The 15,985-nt window shown below is 40.3% G+C and overlaps 1 protein-coding gene across 5 annotated transcripts in view; it reads right to left on the bottom strand.

Moving 5' to 3' along the window:
* LOC128640657 (myomegalin) overlaps positions 1 to 15,985 on the bottom strand; it is a 285,549-nt gene that overhangs the window by 124,781 nt on the left and 144,783 nt on the right. For all 5 annotated transcript variants that reach the window (XM_053693086.1, XM_053693087.1, XM_053693088.1 and 2 more), the window contains exon 23: positions 1,977 to 2,080. In XM_053693086.1, coding sequence (XP_053549061.1) covers positions 1,977 to 2,080 — 104 coding nt within the window. The remainder of the gene's footprint in view (positions 1 to 1,976; positions 2,081 to 15,985) is intronic.

The following is a 15,985-nucleotide window of genomic DNA, read 5'->3' as shown; positions in this document are numbered from 1 at the left end:
CAAATGTAAACCGCTTGCAAAACTTTGGAAACATACTTGTAAATGGTTAATATTAATGTTTGTAATCATATTATCTAATGTACTTCATTATCTTGGTATCCTTTGTTAACTGCTGATTAGTGCACATATATGCCTCTTGTCACTAGCTCACTCTACGGGGTAGATTTACCATATGTCCAATCATGTCCGCTCGACATCGCTAAATGCCAACAGCATACGATGTCAGCATTTATCATTGCACAAGCATTTCTAGTGAAATGATTGTGCACTGCCGCCCCCTGCTCACTGGCGGCCAATCGGATCGGGATGATTTAAATCCGCCACCACAGGTTAAGGAGCAGCGGTCTTATGACCGCTGCTTCTTAACTTCTGTTTCAGATGAGCCTGAAACGATGGGACTCCGAAGCAGCATACGCTGCTTCATAAATAGCGCCCTACATGTTCATCACGGTTCCAGTAGTGTATTGTTGCTCCTTCAGCAAAGAATACCAAGAGATTGAAACAAATTTGATATTAGAAGTAAATTGGAAAGTTGTTTGAAATTGTATGCTATGGGCTCCGTTTAAGAAGCTGTGAATATTGCTTTGGAGCGCCTTCGGACCGCTTTTTCTTAACCTTTATGCCAACTCTTAGCTGGCGGTTTTCAATCCCCTCGGACTTGTCCAACCAGGGTGACTGACAGTGCGGGTGCTAGCCGCGATGCTGATTGGACAGGTGAGGAGATGTCCACGCAATATTTGTTCAATTATTTAAATCATCTATGGAAAAATTTGGACTTCATGTTCATTTAAGAAGGGAAAATATTTGGTAGTATGGAAAAGGCTTGTGAAAATGATGAGGACGTTCAATTAGAATTTTTGTCTTGTAACATGTGATGCCACAAACCAAATCACCCTTATACGTTTACGCTACACTTCCTAGATCCTAGTTCTCTCTAGTCTAAAATAGTTCAATCTGATGCAGTAAAACAATCAGTGAGACAAATTTGTTATATTTGTCACGTTATAAATACAACATTCATACTGTATAATAAAAATAAATCATTATCTGATCATCTTTAACAAGGTAGAAAGCTAATACACTAATGTAAACTTTAAAGCAATGAATACATGAGAACAATATAGATATTAAGGAGGCATTAATAATATAGATCACGGTGCTCTGACAAAATGCAGACGGACATTTGGCAGACAGCATTCTGTCAGACGGACATTTGGCTGACGGACAGAATGCCGAAGAATGTTCCGATTTCGGCCAAGGGCAGATACGCTCCAGAGTGCTCTGTTCTAATCAGAGCCTCGGGCACCGCAACTGCCTCTGTGAACCTTACCATGGGTCCCAGCCTGCACGTCTTGTAATTCTCTGTCTGGGAAATTATCTATCTATCTATCGAATCTATCTATTTATCTATCTATCTATCAAATCTATCTATCGAATCTATCAAATTTATCTATCGCATCTATTTATCTATCTATCTAATCTATGTATCTATCTATCTATCTATCTATCTATCTATCTATCTATCAAATCTATCTATCTATTTAGTGGCCGGACTGTTATCTGACAGCCACTTGTGTGTCGGCCAAATGTCTGTCGGCTAAAAGTCCGGCCACGATAGATCACGTCTCCAAATTAAAATAAAACTTGAACTGGTGTACAAGAGAAGTTAGGAGGAATAAGAGATTTCATGATGAGAAGTTATTACAGGAAGTATTTTATATACAGAAAGATGTATAATAATCCAAAACTGTATTGGCCTTGTTAAAAAATTTAGGAGCCATTGCTCTTTGGCTACTAGGATTTGCCAGCACCTGGGGTAAACCATCAGAAATGTATTACCATATATCATCAGAAAAATACAGGAGATAATGTTGTTTGATGCACAGAATACATTTTGTAATTTTTTTGTCATTACAAAACTAATACAACTTTATTGTCCCCATGACAAATAAACAAACTATATAATGCAGTGTTACCTGAGAGGTTGCTTTGCATTTGATAGTGGGAATATCTGCTTCATCTTCAATACTGTCAGTAAAGTGAGAGCAGGAATCATCCTCATCATCTTCATCACTCAGACCTGAGAACGACAGTTAAACCTTTTCAACAAGATTTCTCATCACTAACACAAAGTTATGATAATATGGTGACCCGATTAATTAAGCAGTTTAATAATATAACTATTTGCCCATCAAATCTGACCTGTTAACATGTTATGTCTTAAAGGGACATTAAACCCAAATTTTTTCTTTCGTGATTCAGACAGAGAATACAATTTTAAACAACATTCCAATTTACTTCTATTATCTAATTTGCTTTATTCTTTAGATATCCTTTGTTAAATAAATAGCAATGCACATGGGGGAGCCAATCACATGAGGCATCTATGTGCAGCCACCAATCAGAAGCTACTGAGCCTATCTAGATATGCTTTTCAGGAAAGAATATCAAGAGAATGAAGCAAAATAGATAGTAAATTAGTAGAAATAGTAAATTAGAAAGTTGTATAAAATGATATTCTCTATCTGAATCATGAAATAAAAAATGTGGGTTTAATGTCCCTTTAATATATGCTTGGTCTTTAGCTTTCTATCGTATTTAAAGGGCACTGTATTCAAATAATTTCTGTCATTCATATGAAAAAGCAGAATTTAATCTTGTTTTTTGCCTGAATTTTTTTTAAGTAAAAATATGTTTAAACTGAAATTACGGAATTTTGTGGTGCTATACCAATAAATAATGATAATTATTATAGTAACAAACCAAATCATCTGTACTGTTAACTTCCCACTCATTTGCCAATAGATGCCCTCTCTTGATGTTTAATGTTGCCTTTTGTGTACAGAATACATTTTGAATACAGTATCTTTTTAATATAGTAATATCTGCAAATTATGAATATCATAAACTTGTATCCTATCTGCTAAGCCTCTATTTATTATATAAAACGTACTTGACTCATTGATCAGACTAGTATCTATATATGTATAACTCATTAATGCAAATTAATTACAAGAAGTCTTTAGGCATATCCGTACATAGGGCCCCATACACTAAGGGCTGTGCGGACAAGCTTCTCAACGTGAGAACCTATCTGCACGGCGTTGCAATGAACAGGCAGCGGATCCTGTACGTCCGATATCCGTATGTACCATTCCATACTCGCATGAGTGTGTAATGCTGGCCCCTTCTCTTGTGCAACTAACAGCGTGAGAGAAGGGCCTGTCAATCAAACCGAGCGAGCGTGTTCAGGGTGATTTTAATCCGCCACCTAAGAGGTGTTGGAGAGAGTAAGAAGTGGTCCAGCAAGAGTTCAAAAGCTGCTTAGCACATAGAGCCCATAGTATGTATTTGTGACATCAGGGTGATTAGTATTTTACAATCATATACTGTTGCATGCTTATTTTATGCACATAACAATGTTGTATGTGGGTGTTTCTATGCCTTGATTATTTGCCTGTCCATTTACTAGGGAACTGTTTATGAAAGAGATATGAACACCCAGATTTTTCTGTCAGGATTCAGTTAAAGGGACAGTCTTCACCAGAATTTTTATTGTTTCAAAAGATAGATAATCCCTTTATTAACTGTTCCCTAGTTTTGCATAACCAACACAGTTATATAATTACACTTTGTACCTCTGCGATTACCTTGTATCTAAGCCTCTGCAAACTGCCCCCTTATTTCAGTTCTTTTGATAGAAATCCATTTTAGCCAATCAGAGCTGGCTCACGGGAACTCCACGTGCGTGAGCACAGTGTTATCTATATGACACACATGAACTAACACCCTCTAGTGGTGAAAAACTGTCAAAATGCCCTGAGAATAGAGACGGCCTTCAAGGGTTTATAAATTAATATATGAATCTCCTAGGTTTAGCATTCAACTAAGAATACCAAGAGAACAAAGCAAAATCAGTGATAAAAGTAAATTGGAAAATTGTTTAAAATTACATTCTCTATCTGAACCATGAAAGTTTATCTTGCACTAGACTGTCCCTTTAAGCCTGCCCTTTTTAATTTTCCAATGTACTTCTATTATCAAATGTGCTTTGCTCTTTTGGTATTATTTCTTGAAAAGGATACCTAGGTAGTAGCATGCATGTCTGGAGCAATGTATGGCAGCAAACACTGCTGCCAACTAGTGTCCTTGCATGCTTTTAAACCTACCTACTTCCTTTTCGAGACGGCAAAGTAAATTTAATAATATAAATACATTGGAATTTTACACTCTACCTGAAAAACGAGAGAAATATTGTGTTTCATGCCCCTTTAAGTGGTGCAGGACCATCTCTCCCCTTGGGTCTCCCCTTTAACGTGATGTATGTAGAACTATATAATTTAATTTAATTTTTGCTCTCAAATATCTTCATTATTTTTCTGACAATTAACCATTTCCCTCTTGTGCTTTGCGGGCAAATTCTTTTATTTTTTCACTTTCTCTACTACTATTCATGGTACATTTCAGGGGTTTTACAAACTAAGGCTTACAACTCAGAACTGGATTGTTAGATGGTTTCTACTGGATCCCGCTCCCACCTTTAATAATTTATGGGCCCCTCTGGGTGAATATTCCCTTAACATTTGTTTAAATCAATAAATGGTGGTTGCATTTGTATGGTCTATATGAAAGTTAAATGCTTGCCTTCTGAAATACCTTGTTGCAACAAAAAACGCATTTCACTTTTTGAGAGCGTCATTTAATTTATGAAAAACACATTACAAAGAGGGAAAGTCATATTTGGAAGTTGACTCTTAGACTTAAATTGAAAAATTTTCTTTCATGATTTAGGTAGAACATACAATTTTAAACAACTTTAAAGTTTATTTCTATTATCTAATTTGTTTAATTCTCATTGTATCATTTGTCGAAGGAACAGCAATGCACTACTGGTTTCTAACTGAACACATGGGTAAGCCAATGGCAATCAGTATAAATATGCAGCCACCAATCACCTAAGTTCTTGGCTGCTCCTGAGCTTGCCTAGATAAACCTTTCATCAAAGGATAACACGAGAAGGAAGCAAATTGGAAATTTGTTTGAAAATGTAATATTCTGTATAATCATGAATGTCTAATTATGACTTCACTGTCCCTCTTTAAGTCTATAAGAATCAATTCCTGAATGATTCATTTTGCTATCTTGTATGTTTGTTTGTTTTTTCAGAAAATGAATGTTACATATATTCAAGAAAAGGAAATGTATCATTCAAGCTACCTGATAATAGAAACCTTTCAAAGGATACTTTAGTTCTAGCATTTGCCAGTCAAAAAAATGTTGGTACTTGCATCTGATTCAAGGTCATATTTATGAAAATGAATTACAACCAATCTTCTTAAATCAATATGGAATATTGTGCCTCATGGGTCTGGCTTTTGAAATAATACCTGTTAATTTGTATTATACTGCTTTTTAGAAATGTTAAAACTAAATTAAAGAAACACTAAACCCAATTTTTTCTTTCATGATTCAGATAGAGCATGCCATGTTATGCAACTTTCTAATTTACTCCTGTAACCAATTTTTCTTCATTATCTTGCTATCTTTATATCAAAAGCAAGAATGTAAGCTTAGAAGCTGGCCCATTTTTGGTTCAGCACCTGGGTTGTGCTTGCTGATTGGTGGTTAAATGTAGCCACCAATTAGCAAGCAATATCTAGAGTGCTGACCCAAAAATGGGCTGGCTCCTTAGCTTTGATTGCTGCTTTTTCAAATAAAGATTTTAAGAGACAAAGAAAATTGATTATAGGAGTAAATAAGAAAGTTGTTTAGAATTGCATGCTCTATCTGAATCATTAAAGCGACACTCAAGTCAAAATTAAACTTTCATTATTCAGATAGAGCCTGTAATTTTAAACAACTTTTCAATTTACTTCCATTAACAAAATGTGCACAGTCTTTTTATATTTAAACTTTTTGAGTCACCAGCTCTTACTGAGCATGTGCAAGAATTCACAGCATATAAGTATTTGCATTTGTGATTGGCTGATGGCTGTCACTTGGTACGTCTATGCATTTGTGATTGGCTGATGGTTGTCACATGGTACAGGGGAGTGGAAATAGACAACTTTTAAAATTGTCAAAAAAAATCTACTACTCATTTGAAGTTCAGACTAAGTGCTATTGCATTGTCTTGTTGATAATGCAAATCTAATGTATTGACTGGTCCTTTAAATAAAAAAAATGGGTTTAGTATCCCTTTAAGAATTTAGGTTGTAAGGGTACGTGTTGTTTTGTACTGGTATGTGTGAAAAAAAAAGCTTGAAGAATATTATATTGCAGTCTAAAAATCTGTCACAGAAATTTTCTACACATATCCCCATAGTTTTTAAAATACCATTTTGTAGAAAGGGTTTTCAGCTAGAACACAATCTCTATGTATGTCAGATTTTTCTAAATCCAGGTTCCCCCTAGGTAACTGTCAGCTAATAAATATAAGCTATTACTAAACAACCCTAATGGTGCTCAGTGTATAAACTTTGAAAGTGTAAAAAGCTGAATCGGCCCTGTCAGGATTCAAACCTGTGACCCAAAGTTGTGTAGAGTTTTGCCAGAACTGCCTTAAGCCACTTAATCTACTGGGCTATCTTTTCCCCAAGATGGCTATAGTGAATATGTGTGTGTGAAATTAAGGTGAAAGAGACTGCTAAAAAAGGAAATTTATTCTTACCTGATAAATTTGTTTCTTTTACGATACGATGAGTCCACGGATTTCATCCTTACTTGTGGGATATCGCCTCCTGGTCAGCAGGAGGAGGCAAAGAGCACCACAGCAGAGCTGTATATATAGCTCCTCCCTTCCCTCCCACTCCAGTCATTCGACCGAAGTTAGGAAGAAAAAGGAAAAGCCAAGGTGCAGAGGTGACTGAAGTTTAACAAAATTAAAGACCTGTCGTACAAAAACAGGGTGGGCCGTGGACTCATCGTATCGTAAAAGAAACAAATTTATCAGGTAAGAATGCATTTAATTTTCTTTTACAAGATATGATAAGTCCACGGATTTCATCCTTACTTGTGGGATACAATACCAAAGCTATAGTACACGGATGAAACGGGAGGGACAAGACAGGGAACCTAAACGGAAGGCACCACTGCTTGAAGAACTTTCCTCCCAAAAACAGCCTCAGACGAGGCAAAAGTATTGAATTTGTAAAATTTGGAAAAAGTGTGAAGAGACGACCAAGTTGCAGCCTTGCAAATCTGTTCAACAGAAGCATCATTTTTGAATGCCCATGAGGAAGCCACAGCCCTAGTGGAATGAGCCGTAATTCGTTCAGGAGGCTCCTGTCCAGTGTCCAGCAGTCTCATATGCAAAACGGATGATACTCTTCAGCCAAAAAGAAAGAGAGGTAGCCGTAGCTTTCTGACCCCCTACGTTTTCCAGAAAAAACAACAAATAATGAAGATGATTGACGAAAATCCTTAGTCGCCTGTAAGTAGAACTTCAAGGCACGGACCACGTCCAAATTATGTAACAGATGCTCCTTCTTAGAAGGATTAGGACACAATGAAGGAACAACAATTTCCTGATTAATATTTTTGTTAGAAACAACCTTAGGAAGAAAACCAATTTTGGTACGCAACACTACCTTATCGGAATGAAAAATAAGATAAGGAGAATCACATTGTAATGCCGAAAGCTCAGAAACTCTGTGCAGAGAAAAAGAGAATAAAAAGAGGCGCTTTGTGTGTACCAGTAGAACAGATAGGGAAGACGTAGACAAACCCACAACACTCAGACAGTGCTATTAGGCGCAGACTGGGTACTCAACAGCAACCCAGCTTGCTGATACTTCCAGCGTGTCTCCAAGGACAACTCAGGATCTCCTTTCTAGGACTAGAAAGACAGACTGCCCCAATCTGCTGCCTCACAGGTCAGGCAGATAATGCCGGTGGTATCCAAGGCTCCCACATTAAGCAAAAACAGTCCCAATGTATATAGTAGGGATGCAGGCGGTGTGGTTAGTAGAAATGATCAGTGGCAGTTCCAATGTCAAATATAAAAAGGTTGGATTTATTAAAAAAATTAAAGGAGATGAACAGGATAAGGCCAACATATCCCTCCTGTTAACATGTGACGCGTTTCTCAGCTATAATGCTGTTTCATCAGGCATTCATGCCTGATGAAACAGCATTATAACTGAGAAACGCGTTGCAAGTTAACAGGAGGGATATGTTTGCCTTATCCTGTTGTTCCAGTTTTTAATCTCTTTTAATTTTTTTAATAAATCCAACCTTTTTATATTTGACATTGGAACTGCCACTGATCATTTCTACTAACCACACCGCCTGTATCCTTACTATATACATTGGGACTGTTTTTGCTTAATGTGGGAGCCTTGGATACCACCGGCATTATCTGCCTGACCTTTGAAGTAGCAGATTGGGGCAGTCTGTCTTTCCAGTCCTAGAAAGGAGATCCTGAGTTGTCCTTGGAGACACGCTGTAAGTATCAGCAAGCTGGGTTGCTGTTGAGTACCCAGTCCACGCCTAATAGCACTATATGAGTGCTCCTACCAAATGTGAGTACCCTGTTGTGGGTTTGTCTACTTCTTCCCTATCTGTTCTACTGGTACACACAAAGCGCCTCTTTTTGTTCTCTTTTTCTCTGCACAGACGTCTTTCTAAATTGATGTGAGGAGAGTGCTGCTGCTGCCATCTATCCATGGATTTTGTCCTGTGATCTATCTTTGTTTTGATCACCTTTTGGGACTGTGTACAGTAATTGACTTTTATTTTTGTTCTCATTGTTATTTAGGATATCTTATTGTATATCTTGTTTTTATTTTTTACTGTTACTACTTGTTAGCAGTACATTACCTACCATTTGAGTGATGTTTAGAGTGCCCCCTATTTAGTTATCTCTAGGGAGATATCTATTATTTGAAGCTCAGAAACTCTGTGAGCAGAAGAAATAGCAACCAAAAATAAAACTTTCCAAGATAATAACTTAATAACTATGGAATGCATAGGTTCAAACGGAACCCCTTGAAGAACATTAAGAACTAAATTCAAACTCCAAGGAGGAGCAATTGGTCTAAACACAGGCCTGATTCTAGACAGAGCCTGACAAAAAGATTGAACATCTGGAACATCTGCCAGACGTTTGTGTAGCAAAATAGACAAAGCAGAAATCTGTCCCTTTAAGGAACTCGCTGACAACCCTTTCTCCAATCCTTCTTGGAGAAAAGACAAAATCCTGGGAATCCTAACCCTACTCCACGAGTAGCCCTTGGATTCGCACCAAAAAATATATTTACGCCATATCTTATGGTAAATCTTTCTAGTAACAGGCTTACGTGCCTGACTCAAAGTATCAATGACCGAATCAGAGAACCCACGCTTAGATAAAATTAAGCGTTCAATCTCCAAGCAGTTAGCTGCAGAAAAACTAGATTCGGATGATGGAAGGGCCCTGAATGAGAAGGTCTTTCCTCAATGGAAGCGTCCACGGTGGCTGAGATGACATGTCCACCAGATCGGCATACCAAGTCCTGCGAGGCCACGCACTAGCGATGAGGATCACTGAAGCCTTCTCCTGTTTGACTCGAACAATCACCCGGGGAAGGAGAGCAAATGATGAACACATAAGCTAGGCTGAACGACCAAGGCACTGCCAAGACATCTATCAGTTTGGCCTGGGGATCCCTGGACCTGGACCCGTATCTCGGAAGCTTGGCATTCTGACAAGATGCCATAAGATCCAATTCCGGCCTGCCCCATTTGAGAATCAGGTTGGCAAATACCTCCGGATGGAGTTCCCATTCCCCCGGATGAAAGGTCTGCCTGCTCAGAAAATCCGCTTCCCAGTTTTCCACTCCTGGGATGTAGATTGCCGACAGATGACAAGAGTGAGCCTCCACCCACTGAATTATCTTGGCTACTTCTGTCATCGCTAAGGAACTCCTTGTTCCTCCCTGATGATTGATGTAAGCTACAGTCGTGATGTTGTCCGACTGGAATCTGATGAATTTGGCCGAAGCCAACTGAGGCCAAGCCTGAAGCGCATTGAATATTGCTCTCAACTCCAGAATATTGATGGGAAGTAGAGACTCCGATCGAGTCCACACACCCTGAACCTTCAGGGAGTTCCAGACTGCTCCCCATCCTATCAGGCTGGCATCTGTGGTCACTATCACCCATGAGGGTCTGCGGAAGCATGTCCCTTGGGACAGATGATCCGGCGACAACCACCATAGAAGAGAGTCCCTTGTCTCCTGATCCAGATCTATTTGAGGAGACACATTTGCATAATCTCCATTCCATTGTCTGAGCATGCTCAGTTGTAGAGGTCTGAGATGAAAACGAGCAAACGGAATGATGTCCATTGCCGCTACCATCAATCCAATGGCCTCCATGCACTGAGCCACTGACGGCCGAGGATTGGATTTAAGGGATCGGCAGATATCCAGAATCTTTAACTTTCTGACGTCCGTCAAAAAGATCTTCATGGACAGAGAGTCGATTAGAGTTCCCAAGAAAGGAACCCTTGTTTGTGGAACTAGCGAACTCTTTTCCAGATTTACCTTCCACCCATGAGTCCTCAGAAAGGACAGAACAATGTCGGTATGAAACTTTGCCAGTTGATAAGACGACGCTTGGATCAGAATATCGTCCAGATAAGGTGCTTGTAAGAATCAATACAGGGAATTGGTTAGGTTACCACTCAGTCTCACAAATATCGGGGCTGTTAAGTCACAATCCCCTATTCTGATCCTAGACTGAGGGCCCAGTATGGGTTAAAAAGGAATTCTCAACTCTGCAGAAAGGATAGCTCAATTAGTGAAAGCTGAATCCAATACTTGCTGAACAGAGGAGAAAAGGATGTTAGTGCCTGTATATAAGGATTAACAGGCAAGAGTGAGACAAAAATGAAACTTGCATATAATACTGAAGATTAGGTAGAATATTTAAACTTAAGCTAATAAGTCAGTTAACTTGTAGGAGTATCAGAAAATAGAGTCACATATATTAGAAATGCAGCCTTTTCCTGGAGTGAATGTACATAGGCACAGATTGCAATGATAAGTTCAGTTCACAGCATATAAGATACAAGTTTGCAATAAAACCTGATGAGTCCAGAAAACACTTTCAAAATGGTAATGCCAAAGGAATATTCAGTACCTTTAATCCTGTGGTCTGGTGAAAGATTCTGCTAGAGGAAAAGCAGCAGTTACCTGGAGTCCAGTATCGCCAAACAGGAAGTGCAGGCTGTGAGTATAGCAGAGGAGCTGCTGACAGGCACGGCAGAGGAATTCTGAAAAGCACAATCTGTGAGCTGTAAGCCTAAAAGCTTAAGTAAATGCTGAGGAGACAAAAAGGTATTTGTAGCAAGCATAAGAAATAACAAAAAGTTGCAGGAAATAGTTTTTGGTGAGTTCCTGTAAATAGGCTCAGGTAGAGATCCAGAGAGCATGTAGATTGCTTCAGCACAAGCCAGGATACTCAGCATAAGGATCAAATTACAGAGCACAGGATTTAGTTAGGAGGAGCCTTATAAGGGTTCAAATTTAAAGGGACAGACAAACTGACAAGACCTCAGACATGACAGTGCTACTGCAATGCCCCGCGGTCTTAGAACCGCCAGCAGAGACCCCAGAACCTTTGTGAAAATTCTTGGAGCCGTAGCCAGACCGAAAGGAAGGGCCACGAACTGAAAATGTTTGTTCAGAAAGGCAAACCTCAGGAACTTGTGATGATCTCTGTGGATAGGAATATGAAGATATGCTGTAGTCATAAATTGATCCTCCTGAATCAATGGAAGAATGGTACGAATAGTTTCCATCTTGAAGGATGGAACTCTGAGAAACTTGTTTAGACTCTTGAGGTCTAAAATAGGTCGGAACGTTCCCTCTTTCTTGGGAACTACAAAGAGATTTGAATAAAACCCCTGTCCCTCTTCCTGTATTGGAACGGGACATATTACTCCCATGGAGGAGAGATCTCTTACACAGCGTAAGAACGCCTCTCTTTTTATCTGGTCTAAAGATAATCGTGAAAGAAGAAACCTTCCTCTGGGGAAGGAATTTTTGAACTCCAACTGATACCCCTGAGACACAATTTCTAGTGTCCAGAGATCCTGAACGTCTCTTATACAAGCCTGGACAAAGTGAGAAAGTCTGCCCCCTACTAGATCCGGTCCCGGATCGGGGGCCGACCCTTCATGCTGACTTGGTAGCAGCAGCTGGCTTCTTGGATTGTTTACCTTTGTTCCAAGACTGGTTGGGTCTCCAGGTGGCTTGTGAATAATTCCCTTCCTGTTTAGCGGAAGAGGAAGAGGGGACTCCCTTGAAATTTTGAATAGAACGAAAATTACTCTGTCGCCCCCTTTGTTTGGACGTTTTATCTTGAGGGAGGAGGTGACCCTTGCCTCCCGTGATGTCAGAAATAATCTCCTTCAAGTCAGGCCCGAACAGGGTATTTCCCTTGTAAGGAATAGCTAAAAGCTTAGATTTAGATGAAACAGACCAAGATTTTAACCATAAGGCTCTGCGTGCTAAGATGGAAAATCCTGAACTCTTAGCCGCCAATTTGGTTATCTGAAAGGAAGCATCTGTAATAAAAGAATTAGCCAACTTAAGAGCCTTAATTCTATCCTGTATTTCTTCCAAAGAAGTCTCAGTCTTAAGAAACTCTTCTAAGGCATCAAACCAAAAAGCAGACGCAGTCGTGACTGTAACAATGCAGGCCGCCGGTTGCAATAGAAACCCCTGATGAACATAGATCTTTTTGAGGAGACCCTCCAACTTCTTATACATAGGGTCTTTGAAGGCACAACTATCCTCGATAGGAATAGTAGTTTGTTTAGCCAGGGTGGAAATAGCTCCCTCCACCTTAGGGACCGTCTGCCAAGAATCCCGAATGGTGTCAGCTATAAGGGTACATTTTCTTGAAAATAGGAGAAGGGGAGAACGGAATACCCGGTCTCTCCCATTCCCTAGCAATAATTCCGAAGTTCTCTTAGGAACAGGGAAAACGTCAGAATAAGAAGGGACCTCTAAATATCTGTCCATCTTACTCAATTTCTCTGGAGGGACCACAATAGAATCACAGTCGTCCAGAGTCACCAAAACCTACCGGAGTAACAGGTGGAGGTGTTCAAGCTTAAACCTGAAAGACATCACGTCCAAATCTGTAGGGAGCAACGCACTTCCTGAGTCAGAAAGTTCCCCCTCAGACAGAGCCTCCATACCCCCCAATTCAGAGCCCTGGGAGGGTACATCGGAGATCTCAATCAATGCATCAGAAGTCGCATGGACCACAGGGGCCTCTCTCCTACTACGTTTGCCTTGTAGCACTGGCAGAGCAGATAACGCCTCTGAAAGAGTAGATGACATAACTGCAGCAATATCCTGCAGGGTGAACGCAGTAGACGCTGTTGAAGAACACAGCGTCCCCTGAGCGGGTGTTAAAGGCTGTGACGCTTGGGGATAAAGTTGCGGCATACTCTGAATCTCATCAGTTTGAGAAACATCCTTAGATATACTTTTATTAAAGAGAATCTGCTCTCTAAACTGTAATGCCCTCTCAATGCATGAGGGACAAAAAGTAACAGGGGGTTCCACAATGGCATTTAAACACATAGAACATGTACTGTGTTCAATGTCCTCCATGATAACAATAAGCAAAAGCTAGCTTGGTCGTTGTACTGATAATTACAACTGATAATCAGCCTAATATGATAACAAAAATGAGTGCACTGAGACTTTAAAAAACAAACTTGTTCATGTTACAAAGGCCAATACGTGATAAATGAAAATAAACAGAGAGGCAACTGCGCGTTTATCTATACAACACACACTCTCTGCAAGTGGCACTGTTTTTAGTGAAAAGAAAAATACTTGCACTCCGGACAACAAACAGTCACCTCACCACAGCTCGGCTGCGGCTCCTACCTGCCTCCACGTGACCAAGACTGTCCCCTCGAGAGCGGCGTGCCTAAGAACGCTTGTGAGATTACAGAAACAAGCGGACTTAGGAGCCGTAAGGAACCTTGCTGCCGATCGGATCACTGTTAGCAACAACTGCGCAGCTAAGTGCGCGAATACTGAGCCCCGCCCTTCGTGGGCGGTGAACAACACATCCCGGCAAAATAAGTTAAACACTGCCACGCACCGGAGTCCATTATACCCGACTCCGGCACTACTCCCAGCGTCATACATAGAATCTGCAAATAGACAGATACAAGTACCAGCATACCCCTAAATAAAAATCCCAGCGTTTCTAGGCTAGATTATCAAAAGTCAGAAGGTCCTGAGAGAAACATATTAACGTGTCGGTTCACATTCCCTTTTTTTATAAAATGATAACCCACACACTGTCAAAGGGAAGCCCTTACCAGAGCCCATAGTCCCCAACAGAAAGGCAGAGTACAGCCAATTCTGAGATATGCTGCAGAGCCCCAGAAATAAGAGACTGCACTTACCTCTATGCTGAGTAACAGCATGAAAGTCTCACAGTATCAATAGGTCCTTTTCTTCCTCCTGGGGTCCTGTGAAGACAGAAGGGCCTTAGTTAAAACTCTCTAAGACCATCAATAGAAGGGCAGCACAAGTATGGGAGGCGCAGTGAGGCTAAAACCCCACCAGTTCCCATTGCCTTAAAGCCACCTGTAGCTCTACTCTAGAGGCTGACAAGGAATACGGCTACACCCTATAGTAAAATAGCACACTTTGGCACCATTTTAAAAATAATAAACTCTTGATTGAAGAATCTAAACTAACACCTCACTTTACCTCTTCCTATCACTAACACAGGCAAAGAGAATGACTGGGGTGGGAGGGAAGGGAGGAGCTATATATACAGCTCTGCTGTGGTGCTCTTTGCCTCCTCCTGCTGACCAGGAGTGGTGCTCTTTGCCTCCTCCTGCTGACCAGGAGGCGATATCCCACAAGTAAGGATGAAATCCGTGGACTCATCGTATCTTGTAAAAGAAAGTTGTAATGGAGATTTTAGGTATACATTTCTGAGATACCCATGGTGGCGAGCCTTGACTAAAATCTACTGTAGCCATAAATTTCCTATTTCTTTCATAACATTGAGAACAGTCATTCTATTCAGAATCCAGTGACCTTCACAAATGTGAAAGTTACCCATCTAGTGTGGACTGTCATTCCTTTACTGACAATGGTATACAGAAGACTCTAGAAATGGGGAGCCGAGGAGGAAGAGTTCTCACAAATGCAGGTGTGGGCACAGCATTTATGAGAAAATGGAGGTGATTTACCAAACCCCAAATTCAACACATGAATGTCCTCCAGCTTCCAATCTTCTTTAAAATAGACCATTATTCAGCAAAACATGAGTCCAGTACAGCAAACAACTCATGCATCATGTTGTAGCCCGAAACGTTGCTGTTTGCTATATTGAACCCATGTTTTGCTGAATAAAGGTCTATTTTAAAGAATCTTGGAAGCTGGAGGACACTGTTCATTTGAGGAAGAGGTCTCACCAGGGAAGTCAGGGATTATGACAATACTGGCTGTGAAGATATCATATGAGCTTCACTAGCTCTCTGTGAGGCTTCTGTTGTAGCAGGCAGTGTGGGGTTGCAGAAGGTGCTCTAAAATATTCACTGTGTGGATGACAATCTCCTACAATCTGTCCACAATCTTATGGATGGAATGTCCCACATGGAACTATACTCAGATTTCAACTCCAATGATATCACCTGTTATATTGCTGTGTGGCAACATGGTATTTAGGGTTAAGCCAGTGGATGCCATTGAGAGCTGCAAGCATTGCAACTACTGGGTTTATGGGAGACAGAACGCCCAGTGCCAGTTTTGCATTATGATCATCGCTACATTGTAGTTGCAATATTATGGCAGCCACAATGCTGTCATTGGGGTAAACTTCCCCTCTCTCTTCCCCCATTTGTTGTTGGTTAGCATGCACCATTAAGCAGTACAGCATCATACTTCTTGGAGTCTTCAGTCATCCATACACAAAGGTGGTTGGTTATTCTTTGCAAAGATGCCAAGAG

Source organism: Bombina bombina, chromosome 10, assembly GCF_027579735.1.
Source record: "Bombina bombina isolate aBomBom1 chromosome 10, aBomBom1.pri, whole genome shotgun sequence".
Classification (NCBI taxonomy): Eukaryota; Metazoa; Chordata; class Amphibia; order Anura; family Bombinatoridae; genus Bombina; species Bombina bombina.
The sequence above is the reverse complement of the archived record's forward strand: the minus strand, read 5'-3'. Positions and strand labels throughout refer to the sequence as shown.